Source organism: Salvia hispanica, chromosome 2 (assembly GCF_029641045.1).
Source record: "Salvia hispanica isolate PSC_SH4W2 chromosome 2, Shi_PSC_v1, whole genome shotgun sequence".
Lineage (NCBI taxonomy): Eukaryota > Viridiplantae > Streptophyta > Magnoliopsida > Lamiales > Lamiaceae > Salvia > Salvia hispanica.
The window spans coordinates 37,534,936-37,560,732 of record NC_142693.1 but is presented as its reverse complement, the minus strand read 5'-3'; the positions used below and the strand labels follow the sequence as shown (position 1 = coordinate 37,560,732).

Sequence of the window (25,797 nt, the reverse complement as noted above, 5' to 3'; positions counted from 1 at the left end):
TCAACATTATGCTTCATTTGCTCACTTTTGTCTTTACAAAAGAACCATCACAGGTAACTACTGAGCTTTTTGTATGAATATTTTCATTATTTTACTTTTCAAATAAAATTGGACTCATCGTTAATCTGTATTGTATATATATTCTGTTACTATATCCACAATTACTAATTTTTCATAGTAAAAAAAATATTTATATGATAATTTGCGTCTCTTAAATAAAACAATTTTAATAGAGAATTTGGCCACTGTCTCATTGTATAGTAATAAAATATGCTGTGTTCAGCCCATGAAAAAATACATAAATATTCCTAATCAGCTCCGACTAAATTATTTGAAATGAATTATATATTTCATTAGTACAATTTTTTTCTTTCTAACAAAGCTTGTTATTTATGCATATATGGGGTTCAAACCTCACAAGTTGTTTCTTTATCATGCTAGTTTGTTTTGAAAAAAAGAACATTTCTGGCCTATTCAAAGATACATGTGTTTGTTTTCTGATTGTGCATCTTAAATGTAAACATATGTTAATATTATTTTAATATCTGATTCTGATATGCTATTAGATATTATGACTGCAAATGGATTTGTAATTTTCCGTTTCTTGTTTTTTTTTTTCATAAAGGATGGGTAGTCACGAGTGGCGGACGCAGGATTTTTTCGTTGGGGGTCCAATCTCCTGTTAACACGTAGGGTATTTTTTTATGTCGATGTAACCGAAAGTTGTGACATTATTAAGATACGAGAGAGGTGAGTAATGAAATAATTAAGTTGAATAATGATGTATATATAAGCTGAATTCTTTTTTTGCATAATAATAGTAGTAGAAAAATAAAAAATCATCATAAAAAATAGCTAAAAGAAATTTGAAATTGTCAACTATTCCAATAAAAGAATTTTTTTTTTTTGGGTAATGTCAGTAAGAAATATAAAAAATATCGTAAAAATACATTTTAAAATATATAAATGCCAACCAAGCTTGAAGAGAATCGAACCCTGGTTTTTATGATACTAGACTTCAATGCTTACCACTTGTGCTAGCAAGTGGATACATAAACATTATGCATAGTAAAATATATATTATTGTAATTGTTGGAAGTTTCATGGGTCCCCCAAACCCCTTCTTATCACCGGTAGTCACAACCAAATTACAGTTGCCCCATGGTTCAAAATAATATTTTACATGATCGTGTTCATTGAATTGTTAAAATTGTAGAATTGGATTGAGATAATGGAGAAACCTCCATTGGAGGAAGGAGAAGAAACTGAAAATATGAATAACCGTCGGTAGAGAGAGATATGAGAAAAAGGAAAATTCATTTATGGACTACATTTTGCTAAAGTGTTAAAATGCAAAATACAAATAAATGCCTTATATATAGGCACAAATACAACTAATAAAATTCTAATCTAAAACCTAATTATATTTTATTTTATAGTTTCAACATGAATCTCAAGTCAATGGTCAAAACATTGACCAAAAAGTCAATGTTACGTACATCAAAGATGGTGTAGCGAAAGGGGCCGGTAATAACTTTACTTTCCAACTATTTGTTAATAATATTCTATAGTTATAATGTGCTGATAAACAATTTTTTTGTATAGTTTACTTGGATGGAACTCCCGGAGCATATTATTTTTCTCCAGGATTTGAAAATGGAATCAACAACTGGATTATCTATCTACCGGTCAACACTCACACCCACACATGTTATATAGTTTGTTTTGTTCATTTAATTAGTAGAAGAAATCATAGAATATATATATATATATATGTATATATATATATATATATATATATATATAGGGATATACTAATATGTTAACTAATTTTAAAGTGCTAACGTACATCCAATCACGTGTTGTCACGTGGCACGAAAAATGCAATATTATATACATAAAAATGCAATATGCATTTGTAAAAGTTATAATTGAATTTTGACAGATTGCATTTTTGTTATATGCAGATTGCATTTTTTATTGTTGAGTTTTGTATTTTCGATATTGACTGTTTAATTTGCATTTATATATGTGAAAATGCAAAACTTAACAATATAAAATGCAATTTTTGTGAAAATGCAAAACTTAACAATAAAAATGCAATTTTCCTATAACTAAAATGCAATATGCGGAAATGCATGAACAACTTCAAAAATGTGTATTGCATTTTTATATATACAATATTGCATTTTTCGTGCCACATGGCAGCACGTGGTTGGATGTACGTTAGCACTCTAATTAAGGGTGCGCCCTAGTGCTCCCCTATATATATAGGGATTGTGTTAAAATGACAACACCTCTTTAAAGTAACACCATACCACCATTCCTAGCCAATCATTTGTACATGTGGACGAATAATAAGCTGCCATGTGGCAATCATAAAAATTGCTCAAGGGTAAATTTTCACAGACTGCAATATCCAATACACTAGACTGCAATTTTTCCCGACTGCAATATCCAATACGCTAGACTGCAATCTATAGATTGCAGTCTAGCGTTTATACTATTGCAGTCTAGCATATATAATATTATATATATATATATATATATATATATATAGAGTTGTGATCAATGTCGAACCAATTTCAAAGACCGAACTAGAGACCATATGTGGGCCATTAGATCTAGTTTTTTTTATGAGATGTGCTGCTGTGAAATTTTTTTCTGCTTCATTACTAGCCCATTTTACTTCATTGTATAGGTTTATTACTTCATTCTGTACTTAATACCTTGAAACTACAACATGTTTTTTACTTGCTTCCAGTAGGTTTTAAAATGATTCAACATATGTTTCATTCAAATTCATTGACGTGGGTTTTTGCTTGATTAACATTTAAAAATGCAATTTATTTAAGTGAGTTTATTATTACTTCATTCAGGAACGTTATTACTTCATTGGATAAGATTTTTACTTCATTCCAGTAGGACTTCAAATGCTTCTACACATACTTCATTCCAATAATTTATTACATTATTCCATGTGTTTATTAAACCAATATTTGCGTCATGGCGGTGGTGATAGATATTGTAGAGAGAAAGAACGACACGTGACGGCGAAACCACATTTACGTACTGGAATGAAGTAAAAACCTACTGGAATAAAGTAAAAACCTACTAGACTGAAGTAAAAACCTACTAGAATGAAGTAATATATTCTGGAACGAAGTTAAATCTTCGTAACATGTTAGTATGACTTATTTACCTTCGGATGAATTAAAATAGGCTCGTGATGAAGGCGAAAATAATTTATAAATTTTTATATCTTATCCATAAAAAACTAGATCTAAAAGCCCTAATTTGGTAGGGTTCGGTGGTTCGGTCTTTAAGAGTGGATTTGTGGATAATGGGACTCTCTCTCTCTATATATATATATATATATGCACATGCGACATCTATATGATATTTTAGTACTGTTGTTTCATGTTTGATTAGTTTAGTTAATTAGAGTTTGGAGTTCGTCATATTAGGGAGGAGCATGGTGTAATTCAAAGGAAGAATGCCTCAGAAGGAGCAAGTATTATCCGAACACAGGATCCAGTAAAAATGCTCTTCCTAAAGACTTCTTTACCATCATGAGGCATAACAAAAGCTTAAATCCAGGTATTAATTAATTACACAACATAAATAAATAAATTAATTGAGTTCGAAAATGCTATGTGTGAATGAGCTTTAGTTGTCGTACAAATTCATGTATGTGTGCATGTAATAGCATCAAGCATGAATTACATTCAAATATCATTTGTACGGATTCAATTAGTAACTGGTTAATTTTTATTTCAGATTTTTATAACTGGAATATGATTATGATCCGGTATTGTGACGGTGCATCTTTTATGGCAGATGTCGAAGCCGTCGATCCGGTATATCCATGACAATTTCATTACTTTTTTCATGATATTAAATAGTAAAAAACTTACCACTAATGTATACTACACTTTTTACTGTGTCTAGGAAACAAAACTCTATCTTAGAGGCCGGAGAATCTTCACCTCTGTATTGGAAGAGCTTATGAGTGCTAAAGGAATGAGAAACGCTGCAAATGTATGATATATTCTAACTTAATAACTATTATTATTATTATTATTATTATTATTATTATTATTATTATTGTTAGGCATGTGGGTGAGCATAAGCAATGAGGGTGCATGGAAGCTAGTGATGAAGGTGCATGCAGGGGATACTTTAGAGTTTGTTTATTAGTTAGAAAACTAGCCGTTAGAGGCAGTTTTTCTCTTTGGTTGTAACAAACGAGTTGAATCATCATTCACTCGTCTTGAGCTTTGTATATAGCAAATTAGGTGAGATCAAAGTGTGGTAGATTTGTAACAGAAACTCTCTCCTTCATCAATAATAGATCTCTCTCTTTACTTCGGTAAATCGTTGTGTTCTTCAAGATTTCTTCGTTAGATCTCAATTCAACTTCAACAATTGGCGCCGTCTGTGGGAATCGAGTAATTGATCGATCATTGCTACGATGGCGGCACGACTAGAGGCGGAGAAATTCACGGGAAAGAACGACTACGGCTTGTGGAAAATGAAGATGAGAGCCGTGTTAGTGCAGCAGGGCTTGGCTGCAGTCTTGTCTACGGCAGAGGCAGGGGAGAAGGGGAAGGGAGTCGCGCTTGATGAAAAGGCGCAAGCGAAGCTCGATGAGATGCAGCTGAAAGCTCACAGCGCCGTGATATTGTGCCTTGGTGATAAGGTGCTACGTGAGGTGCAGGGTGAGAAGACCGCGGCTGCGATCTTGAATAAACTTGACGAAGTTTATTTGGCCAAATCCTTGGCCAATCGTCTCTATATGAAAAGGAGGCCCGACCCGGGCGTTTTCAGAGGGAAAAACGCCCGGGGACAGTGGATTCGCCCGGTCTGAGAGGCAAAACGCCCGGCCCGGGCGTTTTCAGAGGGAAAAACGCCCGGGGACAGAGAATTCGCCCGGCTTGGGTGGCAAAACGCCCGACTAGTTGTGTGAAAACGCCTGGCTTGATCTTTTGGCTGTCATTTTCGTCCGTTTCCACCTGTTTTGACTACAAAAACTCGACAAACTTATCAGAGCACTCTAACTCAGGGATCATGGATGAAAACTCAAGTAATGTGCTACAATATACTCAATTAAGCACTGTAAACCATCCAAAACACTTGCTAAACTACGAGTTTATCAACTCCCCCAAACTTAAATACTTGTTTGTCCTCGAACAAGAAGAAAACCAAGAAAAATAAACTCTTGTAAGTGTGTTGGATTTTCATCATTACCTCAGTGAAAGAAAACAAGTCATCATGCATCATTAACTTCACAACAAGTAGAACCATATTGAACATTGCTTCAAGCTACTAGCACGTATTCCACCTTGTCAATTACCCTTACCGGATGTATATAGTGTAAAACCTTTTTTTTTAATAAGCTCTCACGCTCAAAGTGTATGGGTAAAGTATGTAACTCTCAAGTCAATAAAAAATGTATAGTTTACCATAGGCTTGCTCGAAGTCTAGACTCTCATCTGCTATGTTGTGACTATAGATCTAGGATCCGAAAGGTCTTTTCTTAAGGTTGTAATGTAAGGCTTTTTGGTTAGGTGAGGTACATTTGGCTAAAGTGACTTATAATCCCAAAATGAAACTACAACTACTCCGGCTATGTATATTACAAATCTCAGTAGATTTTAGGCTTTGCCTAAACTCATCTCAACTTCCCCAATCCTCATATTTTTTCTTTAACACTCTTATTCAGTCTCAACTCAATCACCTTATTCAATCGAAATCAGACTTTCCTTTTCTTCCTTTTTTTTTTTATGCTTTGCATGTCATTTTTTTTTCTTTCTTTTTCTTTTTCTCTCTTTTTCTATTTCGAAACCTTCTTGCTACAACAATATCCTTTCCCAAAAATTTCTCTTTCTATGACCCAATAAAGATTCAACCCATATTTTTGGCTATCAAAGAAAAAGGCTTAAGCTCAAAATTGGCTAGCAAAGAATTATGATTCGCAATTTGGTTCAAGGTTAAGATAAGACTCCAAAGAATGGCCTAACGTCCCCTCCTATCACTATAACCACTTTGCTGATTCAAACAGACTGCGAGCAAGTTCTAGAAACATATAACATAGTTGATGAAAAAAAATCACACTAAATTTTTTTAGATGGTCTCAATCCTCACAAGGTAGTTTTTGGTAATAAACAAGGCAACGAGCAATTCACTTTAGGCAAATCACAAATAGGAACACAAGTCACTTAGCTAAATCAACAAGTTTTCGCAAACATTTTTAACATAATCATCATAGGCAACTCATCCAACAAACATGCTTAGTTTATCTTGCCAACTCACCCATTTCCCACTTCAAATTCACCCAAGGAAAGACCCGACCAACAAAACCCACAAAAGCTAGACACCAAAAGAAAAAAATCAAATAAAAGCAAAAAAAACTATCCTACTATCACCACATAAGGTATCATCATATCAAATTAGGGTACATGCCAGAATCACTCAAGTCACTACAAATTACATCATGGGGAACACAAATTAGGGAGAGGGGAAAGAGAAAAAGACCCAATTCCACTAGACACCCCCCCAAACTTATTCCAAGCCAAGGCAAGGATAAGTTGGAAAGAATGTGGAATTGGGTCGGACCTTTACTGATTCGGTGGGTGATGAGGTGGTCGCCACATGGCCATGAAATCTTGCTGCTGCTGCATAAAAGTGGCCCATCTTTCATCCCGCCGTGCATAGAAATTCCCAAATTGGGCATTGATGTTCGCCCACTGATCATTGCTCTGTTGGTGCCACTGAATCCATTGAGCGTCGTTGTGCTCCCGCAGCTGCTGCATGTTCAACTCCACGCTGTCCAGCCTATTGTTGATGGCGTCAATATCATCTTCAGTCCTGAGCCCACGGTTCCTCCGTCGTGAAGTGCTTGTCTCGGCCCCATCTCTCCTTTGTTGGGCCGGTCTCTCTTCATGCTCCTCTTCCTCTTCTTCCTCATCTGTGGCTGCATCTTCATCTTCGCTTGTCTCCGGGCTCGCTACATATCCGGTTGGGTTCCTAGATGTGATGTGGCGGTGAGCCGGACTGTTCATCAACCAGTTCTCCCTTTGCTCCGGCCCGTGGACATGAGTGGTGTTGGAGTTGGGGAGAGGGAAGTGGTCTCCGCCCTTCTGCTTTAAATAAATTTGACCATGTTTGTCCGAGGCAATCACAGTCGTTCTTTTCAAGAACGTGACGTCCAACACCGGGCTCGGCGACTCACCCACATCGGCTATCATGTCATTCAGTGGCACCTCCAGATGGAGGGCAATGGCGGCTACCACCGCACCAACACATAGCGTCCCATTCTTCTTCTTCGCGGCCCGTTCTAGATGTTTAATCATGAAGTGGCCCAGGTTCAGAGCTGGTTGTCTATACAATATCTGCCACAACAGAAACAGCTCGTCTCTAGTAACGCTCCCATGCTCCACTCGTGCAAAGGGAAAGCAGACGCATGCCTTCTGGAGGATGCGTAAGACAGGATTCCGGATGGAAGAGCTCTTTGCCCTGTTAGCAGAAAATTTCCTTTCGCCCGTGATCTCCTGCCAGAACTTGTCTGTATTATGGCTGAACTCATAGGGCATCTTGGATACTACCCCCGTGATTCCAAATATCTCATTAAACTGCGCTAATGGCATATCATGCACCGTATTCCGCAGCTGAAACGTGATGGACTCGATTGCGTGGCGAGTCTTGTTCACTATCAGCGTCGAAAGGAACTCCAGGGTGAGTCGATGGTATGATGGACGGCCCTGTGCGAGAAGCAAGCCCGAAAGCTGTCCGACCTCACACAACTCCAAGAAGGATTGGTCGATACCGAGCTGGCGGAGTGTAAAGAGGCATGGGAGCCTAGCTACTTGGTAAGGCAGCCTGGCGAGAGCTTTCCACGTCTTCTTCTGGTCGGAGGTGAGGTTGACACCGGTGGGACTGGGACCGGAAGCCATGAGGATGCAAGTGGTATCTAAAAATTGGAAGTATTAGATCTGTTCTACAAAAACCACATATATATCCACAAGATACCCAACTCCCCCAAACTTCATTCAAGCTAAAGTGTTGCACATATATCACTAACATTTAGGAAGATAGACTCGATTCCTATATGTTTCTCAAAGCAAGTCATGCAATTCATGTAAACAACCGACCATATAGGACGATAGACTCAAGTCCTAACATCATAAAACCAAAATCAAGAGAAGCATACACACCACATCATACTCAACAATTCCATAAATAATCATAATTGGGAGATAGACTCAATCCCTTTATCACTTCAATCCATGTGGAATACCCAAATTCATGCTCAAGACCAAACCATTCACCCCAAGATGACATTCACACTAGCAAATCACCACCCAAAAATTGTCACAACAGAAAGCGTGCTAGAATTCAAGACATAATAGCACAAGCCCATAAGATAAATCAATCAAATTCAAGCTCAAGCAGCCATTCACACCAAATCCTCTTTGAACTAGCAATTTAGCACTAAATTCCTCACAAATTCGAAAATTAAGCTAGCCCAAGCAACAACCAACAATACCCATCACAATATCAAGTGAAATCAAGAGGAAAAGAAGGAAATTCGTACCTTTGTAGCTTAGGAAGTAAAAAAAACGAAAATTCCACTTTTGTTCCTTGTTCTTGAGGAAAACCCACCAATTGCTTGGTTTAAATCTTGAATTAGGAGGGTACAATGGATGGGATGTGTGCTAGAGTGATGATTGTGGGAGAAATTGGAGGGAGGAGGGAGTTTTTGGCCGGAAATTCGAGAGAGAAAGAGGGAAATTAGGGTTTTAACACTTACCTGCGTCGCTCCTTATGTAGGCGGGAGAAACGCCCGACCGGGCGAATTGCCCCGGCGTTTTGTACAAAACCCGGGCGTTTTCTCTGGAGCCGGGCATTTTTGTGCTCGAAACGCCCGCCCGGGCGTTTTTGAACTTCTACCCGGGCGTTTTCTTTCTGTGATTTTTTTTGTTTTTTTTGTTTTTTTTGTTTTTTTGAAACAGAACTCAGAACACAAAACGTTAAAAACACCAAAAACTCAGCTTAACAAACCGAGGGAAAGAAAATAAGCACTACCCATGTAAACACTCAAACACACCAAGAAGAAAAGCTAAAACACACACAAAAGCAAAAACTGTACCTACTAGGGGTTGCCTCCCCTATAGCGCAACTTTTTACCGTCGTATGCTCGACGCTCTTCAATCTCCACCTACTCAATCAAGCCAACAACAAAGACTTCGTCTTGCTGCTCCCTAGTATAGAACTTCTTCAAGTTTTGACCATTGGCCTTGAAGGTGGTGCCATCGGGTCCAAAGAGCTCCATCGTTCCATTGCTCATGACTTCCTTTATAGTGAAGGGGCCGGACCACTTAGATTTCAGCTTGCCCGGGAAGAGCCTCAACTTATGGTTGAAGAGTAGAACGGCGTCTCCCGGGTAGAACTCACGTCTCTCGATCATCTTGTCGTGGTGAGCTTTCATCCTTGCCTTGTAGATGGAGGAATTAGCATATGCTTCATTCCTAAACTCATCAAGTAGATTGAGGTGAAGCATCCTCTCCTTGCCGGCTTTAGTGAAGTCCATGTTCAATTGCCTCACCGCCCAATACGATGAGTGCTCCATTTCAACCGGGAGGTGGCACGACTTTCCAAACACCAATTGGTAGGGTGACATTCCAATGGGAGTCTTATAGGCCGTCCTATACGCCCATAAAGCATCATCAAGCTTGAGTGCCCAATCCTTCCGGTTCGCCTTGACACTCTTTTGAAGGACTTGTTTGATCTCTCTGTTGGCCAGCTCAGTTTGGCCATTAGCTTGAGGGTGATACGGAGTTGTCACCCGATGCTTTACTCCATATCTTGCTAACACCGCCTCTAGCCACCTATTGCGAAAGTGGGAACCTCCATCACTAATAATAGCTCGTGGTGCGCCAAATCGTGTAAAAATGTTCTTTTGAACAAACTTCGTCACCACCTTCGAATCATTGGTTGAGGTAGGAATGGCCTCCACCCACCTTGATACATAGTCCACGGCCAAGAGGATGTATTGGAACCCATTAGATGGAGGGAAGGGCCCCATGAAGTCGATGCCCCACACATCAAAGAGCTCAACTTCCACGATCGTCGTCATCGGCATCTCCTTCTTCTTAGAAATGCCCCCCATTCTTTGGCATTCATCACACTTCTTCACGAACTCTTGACAATCTTTGGTGATGCTTGGCCAAAATAGGCCACTTTGTAGCACCTTCATGGCAGTCCGGTTGGCTCCAAAATGCCCACCGCTAGGTGCGGCGTGGCAATGCATAATGACGGACTCCCACTCCTCTTGTGGGACACATCTTCTAATCACCATATCGGCACACCTCCTAAACAAGCACGGGTCCTCCCAAAAGTAGAACTTTGCGTCATGGAAAAATTTCTTCTTTTGGTAATCTTAATCTTCAAGTCCTTCGGGAACCACCTTAGCAACGAGGTAGTTCACAATGTTGGCATACCATGCCACTTTCCCCTTAGCCACAAAGAATAGGTGCTCGTCTGGAAACTCTTCGTTGATGGCTAACTTCAACTTCTCCTCTTCATTCATATGCTCCATCCTTGATAAGTGGTCTGCCACCACATTTTCACACCCTCTTCGGTCTCGGATCTCCAAGTCAAACTCCTGTAGGAGCAAGATCCACCTAATAAGCCTTGGCTTCGCGTCCTGCTTTGCAAAGAGGTGCTGGATTGCGGCATGATCGGTGAAAACGATGGTTTTGGCCCCGATGAGATAGGGGCGGAACTTATCAAATGAGTAGACCACTGCTAGCATCTCCTTCTCGGTGGTGGTATAATTGGCTTGAGCTGGATCCAAGGTCCGGCTCGCATAGTAAATCACCCGGAAAATCTTGTCTCTCTTCTGTCCCAGTGCTGAGCCCACTGCTATGTCACTCGCATCACACATGGTTTCGAAGGGCTGCGACCAATCTGGAGAGATAAGGATAGGAGCGCTCACCAATGCCTCCTTCAGCTTCTCAAAAGCCTGCAAACAATCAGGGGAAAAGTTAAATTTCACATCCTTAGCTAACAAATTGCAAAGAGGTTTAGCAATTCTCGAGAATTCCCTGATAAATCTCCTATAGAAGCCGGCATGCCCCATGAAGCTTCTTACTGCCTTCTCATTTGTGGGTGGAGGCAGCTGCTCAATTGCGATGATTTTTGCTCTATCGACCTCCAAGCCACCTGCAGAAATTTTGTGCCCAAGCACAATGCCATCCCTGACCATAAAATGACACTTCTCCCAACTGAGCACGAGGTTAGTCTCCTCACATCGCTGCAACACTTGAGATAAATTGTCAAGGCAGTTATCAAAAGAATCACCAAATACAGAAAAGTCATCCATAAACACTTCCATAATATTTTCGATCAAGTCATGAAATATGGACATCATGCATCTTTGAAAAGTGGCGGGAGCATTACACAAACCGAACGACATTCTCCTATAGGCATAGACTCCATAAGGACAGATAAAGGCTGACTTATGTTGGTCTTCGGGTGCTATGTGGATTTGGTTATACCCCGAGTACCCATATAAGAAACAGTAGAACTCATGTCCAGCCAACCTATCTAACATTTGGTCAATAAAAGGGAGTGGGAAATGGTCCTTCCTAGTTGCGGTATTTAAGGCACGGTAGTCAATACATACTCTCCACCCAGTGACCGTCCTAGTGGCTATCAACTCGTCATTCTCCCCCTTCACTACAGTAGTACCCCCTTTCTTTTCTACCACTTGGGTGGGGCTCACCCATTCACTATCAGAGATGGCATATATGATGCCGGCATCTAACAATTTTATCACCTCCTTCCTTACCACATTTTGCATAATAGGATTAAGTTGCCTTTGGTTTTGGGCCTTAGGCTTATGGTCATTTTCTAAATGGATCCTATGCATACACAGTGATGGGCTTATTCCCTTCAAGTCTGAGATTGACCACCCTATTGCTCCCTTAAATTTCCTAAGAACTCTCAACAATTTATCTAATTCAGAAGCAGAAAGAGATGATGATACAATTACCGGTAGGGTGTCATCTTCTCCTAGGAATGCATACTGCAAATGTGATGGAAGAGGCTTCAGCTCCACTTTTTTACTCTTTTCCTCATCCTTGCCGTCTTCTTCTTCATTCCTAAGAGGTAGGAATTGTTGACGGTATGATCTCGGAATCTCATTCCCTGAATCCAGAGCACCTACAAATTCAATAAGCTCATGATTAGCCTCCATCATATCAATAAGATGAGAAGAATGAATAGAGTTAACGATACACCCCTCTAGTTGATCTTCTGGTGCGTTGGTGTAGGCCATCTTTCTGACACAATCATCCACTATAGTCACTACATTGCAATGCTGCAGGCTTCCTCCTGGTTCCACATCGTGCCTCTTCAAGGCTTCATAAATGGAGAAAGTCACACTCTCGCCATTGAAGCGAAAAGTAAGCTCTCCATTGTCAACATCGATCAGGGCCTTCCCTGTGGCTAGGAAAGGTCTTCCTAAAATGAGGGGCACCTTCTTGTCTTCCTCCATGTCTAATATCACGAAGTCAGCTGGGAAGACGAACTCATTCACTCTCACCAATATGTCCTCCACTATACCCACTGGACGGGACACCGATCTGTCAGCCATCTGCAATGTGATGGATGTGGGCTTCATCTGGCCAATCTTCATCTTGTTATAGAAAGACAAAGGCATGAGGTTAATGCTCGCCCCAAGGTCGCATAAGGCATTCTCCACAAAGTAGTCTCCAATGGTACACTCAATAGTAAAGCATAAGGCATGAGGTTAATGCTCTCTTGAGGGGTCATCTCAAATGCTAGAATCGCTGATTGCCTATTCAAAGCTTCACTCGGAGGGTAGTATTTTGCTAAGAATTTGGCCACCAATGCATCCCATGTACGGATGGAGTTGGGCTCCAAACTGTCCAGCCAATCCCGGGCATCATCCTCTAGAGAGAAAGGAAATGCCCTCAATCTGATCTGCTCATCCGGTACTCCATTAATTTTCGTCGTGTTGCAAATCTGGATGAACTTGGTGATGTGTTTGTTAGGATCCTCCGTGGATCGGCCTCTAAAAACATTGTTCTCTACCATCTGAAGGAGCCCCCTCCTGAGCTCAAAGTTGTTAGCTTCCACGTTGTTGCTGACGATTGCTGGATAGGACACCCCATTATAGGCAAACATATTCTGCACTGGTATCCCATTCTGCCCTTGATCTAACCGCCTCTGCAATGCTGCGAGTTGCTCTTGAAGTTGAGCATTCGTTAGAGGAGGTGGTGGATTGTTATTCCTGTTGTTCCCCCCGTTTCCTCCGTCCATCAGAAAAGGAGGATGTGGTTCAAACTGGACAGGAGAGTGAACTGGTGATAGAGAAGGTGACAGTGGTTCTTGAACTGGTGAAGGTGACCGTCTCTGGACCGGAGAAGAAACTCGGATCTGCTGGTTTAGCCTCTTCAAAGCGTTTCTCCTTCTGTTGGATGCTTCGATCTCAAGATCAATAGGCTCTAAAGGTAATCCCTTAGAGCGTGTGTGCATACAACCTGAAAAAGACAACACAAATCTGAGAGCTCAAAGAAAATAAAAATAAAACTTAAAGCAATAAAATCTAGAGTAGTAATCTCTATCTTTACCACGATATTAAGCTAAAAAAACAAATTGTCCCCGGCAACGGCGCCAAAAACTTGACTCGATTTATTTTAAACACGAGAAATACCCGCAAGTGTACGGGGCTAGTGTAGCAATAAACAAGTATGAGTATCGTATCCACAAAGACAAATTGTGCAGCTCAAGTACCACGAACCAATTTTGACTACTATCTAGAAAATCCGGAAGAGTTGGGTTTGATTTTTGAAAAACAAATGAACATAAACAAGACACAAGTATGCAACAAAAAACGAGTTTCAAATAATAGAACGAGATAGAGTCTTGGATCCAACTACAACGAACACGATGTGAACAACTCAACAACTTCGATTACCCAATTGAAGTCTCTAGGATTACTAGGAAAGTCGCTCGTCTAGGCTAAGCCCTCTCTCGAGTGCACTTAACCAGTTGATTAATTATTAATATTGAAGTCTCCTTCTAATACGTCACAAATAACTCCTTAAAACAAAAGGCTCAAGCCCTCACTCTAGAATTCCTTCTCTCGAATGCAAATTATCTAGGTGTTGTTCATTCTTTTAACAATCCTAATTAGGTATCTCTCGATTACTCAAACTAGGACAACAAACCCAACTGGTAGCTAAGCAATTGAATTAAAAAGGCACAAGGATGAAACAAAGAAATCACAAGAGCAAAGGTAATCAAAAGTCCTTAAATTAATCCAAAGTATTCATTGTAGTCTTCACCAAAACAAATTCACAAGAGAAATCCATAGAAAGAGAGTTGAACATAGTAAACTAATAAAGATACTCCCAAGGGTGAATTGAATGGGCAAATCGTCTTCGTCTTCAAACTCGTTGATGAATCGGACTCTTTGACGCTTCAATCAACTCTCAAAATGTGGAAACTGCTTCTGGGGCGTGTGGAATCTGTGCTGGAGTCGAACCCTAGGTCCTATTTATACCCGGGGCGAAAAATAGAAATTCAGCTGCAGACGAGCAAATCGCCCGGCCAGGCGATTTCTAAGTAATAAAACGCCCGACCGGGCATTCTTCTTAAGCGCGAAGTTGCGCAAAACGCCCGGCCCAGGCGTTTTCAGAGGGAAAAACGCCCGGGGACAGTGGATTCGCCCGGTCTGAGAGGCAAAACGCCCGGCCCGGGCGTTTTCAGAGGGAAAAACGCCCGGGGACAGAGAATTCGCCCGGCTTGGGTGGCAAAACGCCCGGCTAGTTGTGTGAAAATGCCCGACTTGATCTTTTGGCTGTCATTTTCGTCCGTTTCCACCTGTTTTGACTACAAAAACTCGACAAACTTATCAGAGCACTCTAACTCAGGGATCATGGATGAAAACTCAAGTAATGTGCTACAATATACTCAATTAAGCACTGTAAACCATCCAAAACACTTGCTAAACTACGAGTTTATCAATTATCGAGCAGATGGAAATTTTAGCAAATCTATTGATGATCTTGAAGCGATAGATGTCAAGATCAGCGACGAGGACATAGCCATACTAGTCCTCAACGCGTTGCCAAGTTCTTATGATCAAATGAGGGATGCGATCCTCTATGGGCGAGATAAACCGATCTCTTTGGCTGAAGTTCAAGCCGCTTTAATGGCTAAGGAGTTACAGAAGGGAGCGACAAGGCGACCAGATCCTCAGGCTGAGTCTCTCAACATAAAGAAGTTCAATAAGAAGAGATTCGAAAAGAAGTTTGATGAGCCGAAGCCTGATCCAAATGCAGCCAAGGAGACTCGATCTTGTCACTGGTGTAAGAAACCAGGATATTTAAAGAAGGATTGCTTCGCTTGGAAGTGTAAGCAAGTTGCGGAGAGCCAACCCAGCAGCAATGTCATCAGTAGTGATGGTGATGAGCCCTCTGAGGTAATGAATGTCATGGATAGAAGGCAGGGGATATCTTGGATCATGGACTCCGGATGCCCTTTTCATATGTGCCCTAATGAAGATTGGTTTCAAGATCTTAGAAAATGTGAGGGATTTGTTTTACTTGGCAACAATGTTTCTTGCAACATCAAAGGAATTGGTAGCATCAAGATGAGAATGTATGATGGCTCTGTGAGGATTCTTTCTGAGGTCAGACTTATTCCAGATGTCAAAAGGAATCTGATCTCCCTTGGAACCCTTGAGAGGAAAGGTTATTTGTTCACATTAGAGAATGGGGAAATGAGAGTTTGTCAAGACTCAAAGGTGAAGATGCTTGCTCATAGAATGGGCAGCCTCTACTATCTTCAAGCAACTGTGATAACTAGAGAGGCTAATGTGGCAATTAGCTTTGATCTCAGAAGTTGGCACTTGAGATTGGGCCATGCAGCTGAGGGATCTCTGAAAGCTCTCATCAAGAAATGAGCCATTGATGCAAATCCAGATGACAGGCTCCAACTTTGTGAGGATTGTTTTCTAGGGAAGGCCAAGAAACTCTCATTTCCTACTGGTAAGCACACCTCAAATGCTCCTCTTGATTATATTCATTCAGACCTTTGGGGCCCTGCTCTAGTGAAGAGTATGGGTGGTGGAAAGTACTATATGTCTATTATAGATGACTACTCTAGGAAAGTGTGGGCGTATGTGCTAAAGGAGAAGTCCGATGCTTTTGGTACTTTCAAGACTTGGTGTAATGAAATGCAAACTGAGAAGGGGAAGTCACCAAAGATTCTTAGAACTGACAATGACCTTGAGTATCTCTCAAGGGAATTTGATAGTTTTTGTGCTGAAAGGGGAATTAAAAGGCACAAAACTGTCCCTGCCAATCCACAGCAAAATGGAGTTGCAGAGCGTATGAATAGAACTCTGATGGAAAGGGTGAGGTGTATGCTACCATCCTCTGGTCTAGAAAAGCACTTCTAGGGTGAGGCTGTTGCTACTGCAGCCTATTTGATAAACAAATGCCCATCCTCAGGGATAGATGGCGATGTTCCAGATGAGAGATGGTATGGAGGGGAGTCAGATTACATGGGCTTAAGGCCTTTTGGCTGTAAGGCATATGCTCACAAGAAACAAGGAAAACTCAATGCTAGATCTGAGAAGTGTGTCATGCTTGGCTATCCCAGAGGAGTTAAAGGTTATAGGCTCTGGTGCATTGAGCCTAACAATGGTAAGATTGTTCTGAGTAGGGATGTGGTTTTTATGGAAGATGAGATGCCACTCCTTGACAAGGCAGCTGCAGCTGCAACAGCTCAGGGGATATGACAATGGAAGCTCAGTTTGAGGTGGAGACTATGGTGGTTCTGTGGGTACTGAGGAGGTTCAGCAGCCAGAGATTGATACTGAGCAGGGGCCATCAACACCACAAAGCTATCGTTTGGCCAGAGACAGACCAAGGAGGCAAAATGTGCAGCCTCCAGCAAGGTTTTCTGACTATCACATGCTCTCCTATGCCTTACACATAGCTGAGGAACTGGAATTCTCAGAGCCTGTATCCTATGAAGAAGCTATGAAAAGTCCAGAGAGAGAGCACTGAATTCAAGCTATGAAAGAAGAGCCGCAGTCTCTGATCAGCAACAAAACTTGGATCCTGGTTGGCAGAGATGAGTCAAGAAAGGTCATTGGATGCAAGTGGGTTTTCAGGAAGAAAATAGAGTCAACTCAGGCTCAAACCATAAGATTCAAGGCAAGGCTGGTGGCAAAAGGTTTTAACCAAGTGGAAGGGATAGATTTTAATGAGGTTTTCTCACCAGTTGTGAAGCACAACTCCATAAGAGTGCTATTGGAAGTGGCTGCTAAGAAGAATTGGGAGTTGGAGCAGCTGGATGCGAAGACAACTTTTTTGAATGGGGATTTGGAAGAGACAATATACATGGCATAGCCTCAAGGCTTTGAAGTCCCTGGTTCAGAACAGAAAGTATGTTTGCTAAAGAAAAACATATATGGCCTGAAACAGAGTAGTAGACAATGGTACTTGAAGTTTGGAGAAAGTCTGGCTAGATTGGGGTTTTGTAGGTCTCTTTATGACAGATGTGTATTCATAAAGAAGCAAGAAAGAAAGGCTCCTGTGTATCTACTGCTATACGTAGATGACATGCTCATATCAGGGTCAGATGCCAAGGAAATCAGTAAGATAAAAGCTCAGTTGATGGCAGCCTTCCAGATGAAAGATTTGGGAGTTGCAAAGAGAATACTTGGCATGGACAGTCAGGGATAGAGGCAGTAAGAGACTATGGCTATTTCAGACTGATTACATTCAGAAAATTTTGAAGAAGTTCAAAATTGAGAACATGAAGAGCACAGCAACACCATTGGCAGTGCACTTCAAGCTTTCAAAGCAACAGAAGGCAGAAGGTGAGTTGGAGAGAAAGGAGTTGGAGCTAATCCCTTATTCCAATATAGTTGGGAGTATAATGTACCTTATGATTTGCACCAGACCAGACATAGCCCAGGCTATAAGTACTACAAGTAGATATATGTCAGATTTTGGGAGGCAGCACTGGAATGCCTTGAAGTGGACTTTGAGGTATCTAAGAGGGGCTGATAAACTGAGAATTTTGTTCACTGGGGAAGGTGGAGGTGGAAAGGAACCATTGGTTGGATTCTGTGACTCAGATTATGCGGCTAATCTTGATACAAGAAGGTCCCAAACAGGTTATGTGTTCACTTTGTTCGATTCAGCTATATGTTGGAAGTCAAATCTGCAAGATGTGGTGGCTCTATCAACAACAGAGGCCGAGTACATTGCTCTTACATCAGCAGTGAAAGAAAGCAAGTGGCTCATGGGGTTGATTTCTGAGTTTGGAATCGAGCAAGGTGGAGTGACAGTTCATTGTGACAACAATGGAGCTTTATGTTTAGCCAGAGATCAGATGTTCCATGAACGCAGCAAACATATAGATGTCAGGCTACACTTTGTAAGAGATGAAGTTGAAAGCGGCCGGGTTAAGGTTGTCAAGATTGACACAGCTCACAATCCAGCCGATATGCTCACTAAACCATTGAGCAAAGAAAAGTTCCAATACTGCTGCAGACTTGTGGGCTTACATGCAATGGATTTCTAACTTTTGCTATGTCACCCAAGGTGGAGATTGTTAGGCATGTGGGTGAGCATAAGCAATGAGGGTGCATGGAAGCTAGTGATGAGGGTGCATGCAGGGGATACTTTAGAGTTTGTTTGTTAGTTAGAAAACTAGCCGTTAGAGGCAGTTTTTCTCTTTGGTTGTAACAAACGAGTTGAATCATCATTCACTCGTCTTGAGCTTTGTATATAGCAAATTAGGTGAGATCTGGTAGATTTGTAACAGAAACTCTCTCCTTCATCAATAATAGATCTCTCTCTTTACTTCGGTAAATCGTTGTGTTCTTCAAGATTTATTCGTTAGATCTCAATTCAACTTCAACAATTATTATTATTATTATTATTATTATTATTATTATTATTATTATTCAAATTTATTTTCATTTTATAAACACATAATAAGGTTGTTGGTGATATTGATGACCGGGCTATGCTCATTGGAGACTCGGCTGGTGGGTTGGCCACGATCCTAAACTGTGACCGCTTCCATTCTTTTCTCCCCAATGCTTCTCGTGTAAAATGCATTTCAGATTCCGGCTTCTTCGTACAAGCGTAAGATTCAAACGAAGGCTTAATATAAAACTTGAATTGAATTTTTCAGATGCATACTTAATTACACATGTTGTTTGTGTCGGAACCTGTAGGAAAGATCTCCCTGGAGCCCAAGACTCTGCCATATACTTTTTTTCCGAGATAGTAGAGTTTCATGTAAGGATTTTTGTTTATGTAATATAAATTCTAACTATTGGTAATATGTATGTAATGTGGGCATTTTCCATTTTATAGTTTCAATTTTTTTTCCTTCAGAAATTAGCCGAATATCTACCAAAGTCATGCACAGAGAGACTTGTCCCAGAATGGGAGAGGAATTTATATTTCGTCAGTCTATAAGTATATAAAGCTTCCTTTCTTCGTATTTTTATATTTGAAAAATGGCTCTTAACTAATTGAGTTTTTAATACTAATCTCAGTGTTTTTTCCCGGAAAATGTGGTCAATGATATCCAGACGCCGCTATTTCTGTTGAACTCTGATTTTGACAGTTATCAAGTAAGTTCTTATATTTACAAAATTATAGTAGAAACTTATAATATGAATTAAAAGGAAAGATGAAAGCGAATATGCAAAGATGAAAGAGAATATGCAACATGTTGATTCTATCTCATCTTCTACAGTATATTTACAGAAATTGAAACTGCTTTTAGAAATTAGATCATTAGTTTGAGCTTCTTTGGATTAAATAAAAGAATGTTTCTCTTAAATACATGAAGTAATTCTTTTCAAAACTAATGAAAACCATAATTAACTACTTATACGAATAAGCAACTTATAATTATGATTCATCTGTGTATTTTCCAGATATCGTCCCTTGTAACACCAAATCCCCCTAACGAGATAGGCTGGAGTAATTGCACGAAAATTTTTCGCAATCTTACGAGTTGCACAGCCATTCAACAAGAACTCATAATGGGTAATCCAAGTTCATTATTAGTATTTCAATTTCCAATTATAATTATTAATAGTTTAATTATTTATTAATTTTATCCTCTATAATCATTTGAATTTGATTTCAGGTTTTCAGACTCTGTTTCTGAAGACATTGGAGGGACTAGATGATAATCCATTAAGAGGATTATTCATCAACTCGTGCTATATTCATGATTTTATTTATAATACATCCAATTGGCAAGGAAAACCCACTTTGCAAAATAAGGCAAGTTTTTTATTTTTATGATTTTACTTGCATTTTCATCTCAAATAATTTACCAGTGATTTTTCTAGTATTTGATTTGGATCATGAATTAAATAATTAATTTTTGTATGATGCAGACAATTCAACAAGCCGTCGGCGATTGGTATTTCGAAAGGAGCATTGTTCGACTTGTAGACACTGAAAATTCATATCCTATTAACTGCAATAACTAATTACCTATTGTTATTTTTAGTATTTTTTTTATCTAAACCTATTCAATTTGAATTTCAACTTGTGAGTCAATGAAAAATGTTATCCATCAAGTTTATATTGTTTTTGCCTGATTAGACGAGTGAATTGTATTTTTATTTATAGATTGAGCACTATAAAAAATGTTATCGATCAATTTTTGGCCAAATTAAATTTCTTATATTAGTTTTAAGTAGGAACCCCGAAATTCATGAACCGGTGCAAATAATCTACTAAACTGATAGGGTTATCTTAGTTGAGACGGATGGATAATTTGACAACCAATTTTAAAGTGATAATGCACCACCAACTTCATGTTTCCCTATGGTACATAGAATGCAAAATTATAAATGCTACAGTGCAATCATTAGTAGGCGTTGTAGATGGATTTCTGCAGATTGCAATTTAAACATAGGCAGATTGTATTATAGACTGTTTAATTTGCAATACAGATATACATGAATTGCATGTATAGACACTTTATTTGCATTATAAACAAAATTGTATATAATGCAAAACTAAACATCTACAATGCAATCCGCTTATAAAAATCCATCCACAATGCATGTATAGCGTTTATAATTTGGCATGCTATGTGCCACGTAGAATCACGAGATTAGTGGTACGTTGTCACTTAAAATTGGTTGCGACTCTAACGCACTACTGAGCATACATGTACAATATACTCTATGTATAAGAGCATCCACAACGGTGCTCGCACGGACAGACGCCGTCCGTGCCGACCGCTGCGCTCTTGCCGCTGGTACGGCGCTGCTCGATGCATCGAGTATGTCCGTGCCGCTGAGCAGGCTGACGTGGCGGCACGGTATTGGCCAACGGCATAGCCGTTGGCAATTTTCTTTCTTTTTTTTATAAAAAAATTGAATTTAAATTAAAAAAATAATTTTAAATAAAAAAATATTTTCTCACTTCCCAATAAATTATATTCGTTTTTTCCACTTTTAATTTATTTTTCAATTTTTTCCCCAAAATTCACGGGAATATTTTTTAGCCTTTAATTATGTAATTTTTAATTTGTAGGATTTTAATCATGTATTTTTTTTTTTATTTTTTAGAATTTTAATTATGTATTTTTATTTTTTAGGGTTTTAATTATGTAATTTTTATTTTTTAGGATTTAATTATGTAATTTTTATATTTTAATGTATTTTTATATTATAGAAATGTTTTTAGTAATTGAAGTATTTAAATTAAATAATGGAATGGTGGGACCCTTGAGCTTGTCCTTGTGGAAGAGCATGGATGTGAGTGTTGTGCTCTTGCCTAAGAGCAGAGAGTAAAAAATGAATAAAAGTGGGTCCGGACCCACATCCGTGCTCTTTGGTAAGAACACGGATGTGGATGCTCTAATATTTATGAAAATTGATTAATTAAAACTAAAATTTATGAAACATGTGCTAATTGTTTTTAATTATTTTATTATGAATAAAATTTTAGTATTATAAAAAATACAACTCACTTCGTCGCAGCTAAGGCGTGTTCCAAATAAGATGACACATTTCTATTTTTGATAATTTTCTCTCCAATTAATACAATTAACCACTTTTTTTTTTTAACTCCAATTAAATATTCAACTCTCTTTCTCACTTCATTTAATACTTATATCCACGCTTTCTCTTTTCAATTAAACACATTAACCAACTAACTCCTAAAATTTCACGCTGGCTAAGAAATGTGTCATCTTAGTCGGGACATAAACATTCTTAAAAATGAAGGAATGTTCTTGAATTATTAAATATAATTAAGTTATTAATTTGACTAAAAAGTTCTTGACCATTAACTTTTTCAGAGAAACATTAAAATGTGAATTCAGTTTGACTTTGCTTTTAATTTTTAGTGTTACTTTATAGATTATTTATATGGTCAATGATTTTCACTTTTATCCATAGCTTCTCTTCTCTTCCTTCCATTCATTTAAATGAGACATAAATGCATTAAATTGTAACTTTCGTAGGTTAAATGATCTAAATTTCATCAAAATACTATATAGGAGAACGCTTTACAAATATTTACTAAACAAAGGCTGAGTTCATAAACTAAAACAAAATATGACTCCCATATCCAAAACTATAATTCGTATCCTAGCGTGCCACTGAGTGGAGCATTCTTCGTCACCGAAGGATCTGATTATGATCCAGATTGTATTAAGGATATTCCGACAGAATGTTTGAATACATTTTATAATAAGTTATGCCAAGATGAATTTGCTTCAGTCTACATTGGTGATTGTTGCGAGAACATTCTAGCGATTACTTCTAATTGCTACGGAGCCGTACTCGTTGAACAAGCTAGGAAAATACACCTTTGCGACGATAAACCGATCGATTTAAGGGGTGATAAAATTCGGGATAATTGCTATGGCCTTTGTGATATAAACAAGGGTTGTGATATCCTTAAAGCGTAACTTCGTTGGTAAGACGTTTGATCTCCAATTAATAGGTTAGAGGTCCAAGCTTCTCCGTGGGATAAAGGAAGAACCTATTATTAATCATCTTTTTAAAATTAAAAAAGAAGGGTTGTATAAAATAAAAATAATAGTACATGTTACAATAAAAACCAATTTATTCAAGGGCACCAAATTAGCACATATTCTCGTTGATGTTATAATGCTTTCCTTTCCTACGTATTAAATACAGTAATACACGTGCAACAAATAATATAGCAGCAATAATGTCAAAAATTTCACAAATATTATCTTAGGTTTACTTATGCAATAATGGATACCAAATAGTAATTATTTAGAATATTTTAACATTGTGGACCCTAATAAATTTAAAAATGAAATTACACGAATAATATCATACCTATAAATTAAATTAAGTTAAAGTATAACCACATCATCGCATATCTTTTCTGTATATACTGATTATATATTCTATTCGTCCCACAAGAATATACACTCTTTCTTTCTTTAGTCTGTCCCACAAGAATATGAATTTTTTAATTTTCAAAACTTTTTTCAATCTAATAAAGTGAGACTCATTCTCTACTAACAATATTTTAGTTACTTTTTCTATCTATCTTTATTATTTTACCAATTTTAATTGATATGAAAGCAAAGAACAGAGGAATGCAAATTTAGATGGAATCCACAATAATAGAGTCAACCACTCAAAGGATTGGAAATATATAACATTTACAACTACAATCCTACAATTATTCTTTTTTTTACCTTGTATTTTCTTAAAAATTTCTGTCTTTAAACTTCATTTGCAATCATTGTTCTGTAGGCTTAGTTATATTGACTTTAATTAACATCGGTATACTCCCTCCGTTTCTTCATAGTTGAAGCGGAACTTTTCGATACAGAGTTTTAAAAATGAATGTTGGGTGTGTTAAATAAATAGATAAAAAAGTAAGATAGAAGAAAACGTAGAGAGAATAAACTATAAAGTGAATAAAATAGAGAGAATAAAGTAGGAGAGAGTAAAGTAAGAAAGAGAAAAAAGTTACCATGTATGGAAATGACTCAACTATGAAGAAACTTCCCGAAATAGAAAAATGACTCAACTATGAAGAAACGGAGGGAGTACATGTAAACATACATACATGAGAAGTACTACCTCCGTCCCCCAAATTTTGACACAGTTTGCCATTTCGGTCCGTCACTGAAAGTTTGACACACTTCACTTTTTACCATTTTTGGTAGTGGACCTCATATTCCACTAACTCATTCTTACTCACATTTTATTATAAAACTAATACTTTAAAGGTAGAACTCACATCCCACCAATTTTTTCAACACACTTTCTATTACATTTCTTAAAACTCGTGCTGGGTCAAAGTGTGTTAAAATTTGAGGTATGGAGGTAGTATCAAATATTGAGGCATGCATGTGATCAAAAGAGCAAATTAAACAAGTGCTAATTGAGAGAAAGAAAACAACAAAATGAAGGCACGTGGATTAGTATAATCTAAGATCATATTAAACATGTAATAATTGAGTGAAAAGCAACTAACAAATTAGTACTACGTGGGGATTTTCAGACTGTGTTTCTTTCAAGCATTTCGTCGAACACACAAGAGGTGTTCGGCGTCTGGATCAACATAAAATTCAATACTCCCCACCAAAAATAGTCTCGTTTCAAAAATGAAGACTCTCTCTCTAAATTATGATTAATAATTATTGAAAAGAGAGAATTTTGTATAAATAACAAAAATTATACTCCTCATGCGGCCATGCCCCAACTTAAGTAATGTTGGTTTTGCAGCGGAAATCTATTTAGTTTGATTGAAAGATTTACATCTAAACATGCTTTTATCTGATTGTAAACTAGAAACATGTTCATAAGCATATAATCAAGATCATACTGAATATATATGCAATTAAATAGAACGATTTACCGTATGAATTCAAGCAATCGAATTCGAACTCCTTCTTCAATCGATCTCTACCACGGATCTTCTGATCTGTTCCCTTTAACTTGGAATTGACCTTTGTGTGGGCAAAGCTTGTCAAATCCTCAAAAGCCGGAGAAGAATTGGAGACATAAATCTCTAAGGAAGAAGAACCCTAGAAATCGATATTTCTCTCACAGATTGCAGAGAACTAAAAATATCGGTAGAATTAATTCTGTCTTCTCTTCTTCTCCCTTTTATATTAAGTTAATTATTTTGGGCCAGACCAGGGATCTATGGAGGATTGGATTGGGCCACAATTCAGGCTTTCACTAATTAAATTAAAACTAATTTAATTCAAGCCCAAACTTAAATATTATTATCATCCACTATAGATATAATATTGACTGCCCGTCCAAACCGAAATTACGACTATTCCGGGACTTCCTCTTTAATTAAATCATTTCTCGTGTTAAAGATATAAATATCCATTAATTAATATCAAGTCTGCTATCTGACTTTTATTAATTAATTTCTTTTTCCAAGAGTGGTCTAGTTTAGAAACATTAGTTATTATTCATGGAATAAATTCCAACTGGCCAGTTTTCTGAATAATAAAACCTTTTTCTAAACACCTCTTGAGGATATTATCAGACTGGCCTCTCCCAGCACACGATTCATTGCAATAACAATACTAGCACCACTTAGACATTAATGATCACTACCCAATCTATCAGGATTCTTGGGCAACGAAATACCCTCACCATTTGATAAGTCAAAGTCGTTTTCAATTAATATCGTATGCTCAATGTTATGTCAACAATGATTAAGAAATGACAAT

At 38.3% G+C, this 25,797-nt stretch overlaps 3 protein-coding genes across 3 annotated transcripts; 1 reads left to right on the top strand and 2 right to left on the bottom strand.

The window, feature by feature from the left end:
- Positions 1–966: 966 nt before the first annotated feature.
- LOC148932338 (pectin acetylesterase 8-like) lies at positions 967–20,581 on the top strand. The gene is made up of 14 exons (XM_089065069.1): positions 967–999; positions 1,100–1,197; positions 1,448–1,527; positions 1,606–1,688; positions 3,468–3,600; positions 3,781–3,860; positions 3,952–4,041; positions 19,060–19,208; positions 19,301–19,364; positions 19,464–19,535; positions 19,628–19,705; positions 20,015–20,126; positions 20,230–20,369; positions 20,486–20,581. The coding sequence occupies exons 1-14, from the start codon at positions 967–969 to the stop codon at positions 20,579–20,581; spliced, it is 1,308 nt and encodes a 435-aa protein (XP_088921195.1).
- LOC148932340 (uncharacterized) lies at positions 6,621–8,909 on the bottom strand. Its single transcript, XM_089063728.1, has 2 exons — positions 8,813–8,909; positions 6,621–7,972 (listed from the first exon to the last, which is right to left on the bottom strand). Exons 1-2 carry the CDS (start codon positions 8,907–8,909, stop codon positions 6,621–6,623), a joined length of 1,449 nt encoding a protein of 482 aa, XP_088919854.1.
- On the bottom strand, positions 12,700–13,566 carry LOC148932339 (uncharacterized). The gene has a single exon (XM_089063724.1). It carries the CDS (start codon positions 13,564–13,566, stop codon positions 12,700–12,702), a length of 867 nt encoding a protein of 288 aa, XP_088919850.1.
- Positions 20,582–25,797: the final 5,216 nt, after the last annotated feature.

Bases quoted from the DNA above. Each gene is read 5' to 3' on its own strand.
- LOC148932338 (XM_089065069.1), top strand. From the start codon at position 967: ATGCCAACCAAGCTTGAAGAGAATCGAACCCTG. The intron at 1,689-3,467 runs GTCAACACTCAC...TCGTCATATTAG, and splicing joins ACTGGATTATCTATCTACCG to GGAGGAGCATGGTGTAATTC. The intron at 20,127-20,229 runs GTAATCCAAGTT...ATTTGATTTCAG, and splicing joins TCAACAAGAACTCATAATGG to GTTTTCAGACTCTGTTTCTG.
- LOC148932340 (XM_089063728.1), bottom strand. From the start codon at position 8,909: ATGCCCGGCTCCAGAGAAAACGCCCGGGTTTTGTACAAAACGCCGGGG. The intron at 7,973-8,812 runs GTAAGTGTTAAA...TCCAATTTTTAG, and splicing joins CTACATAAGGAGCGACGCAG to ATACCACTTGCATCCTCATG.
- LOC148932339 (XM_089063724.1), bottom strand. From the start codon at position 13,566: ATGCACACACGCTCTAAGGGATTACCTTTAGAGCCTATTGATCTTGAG.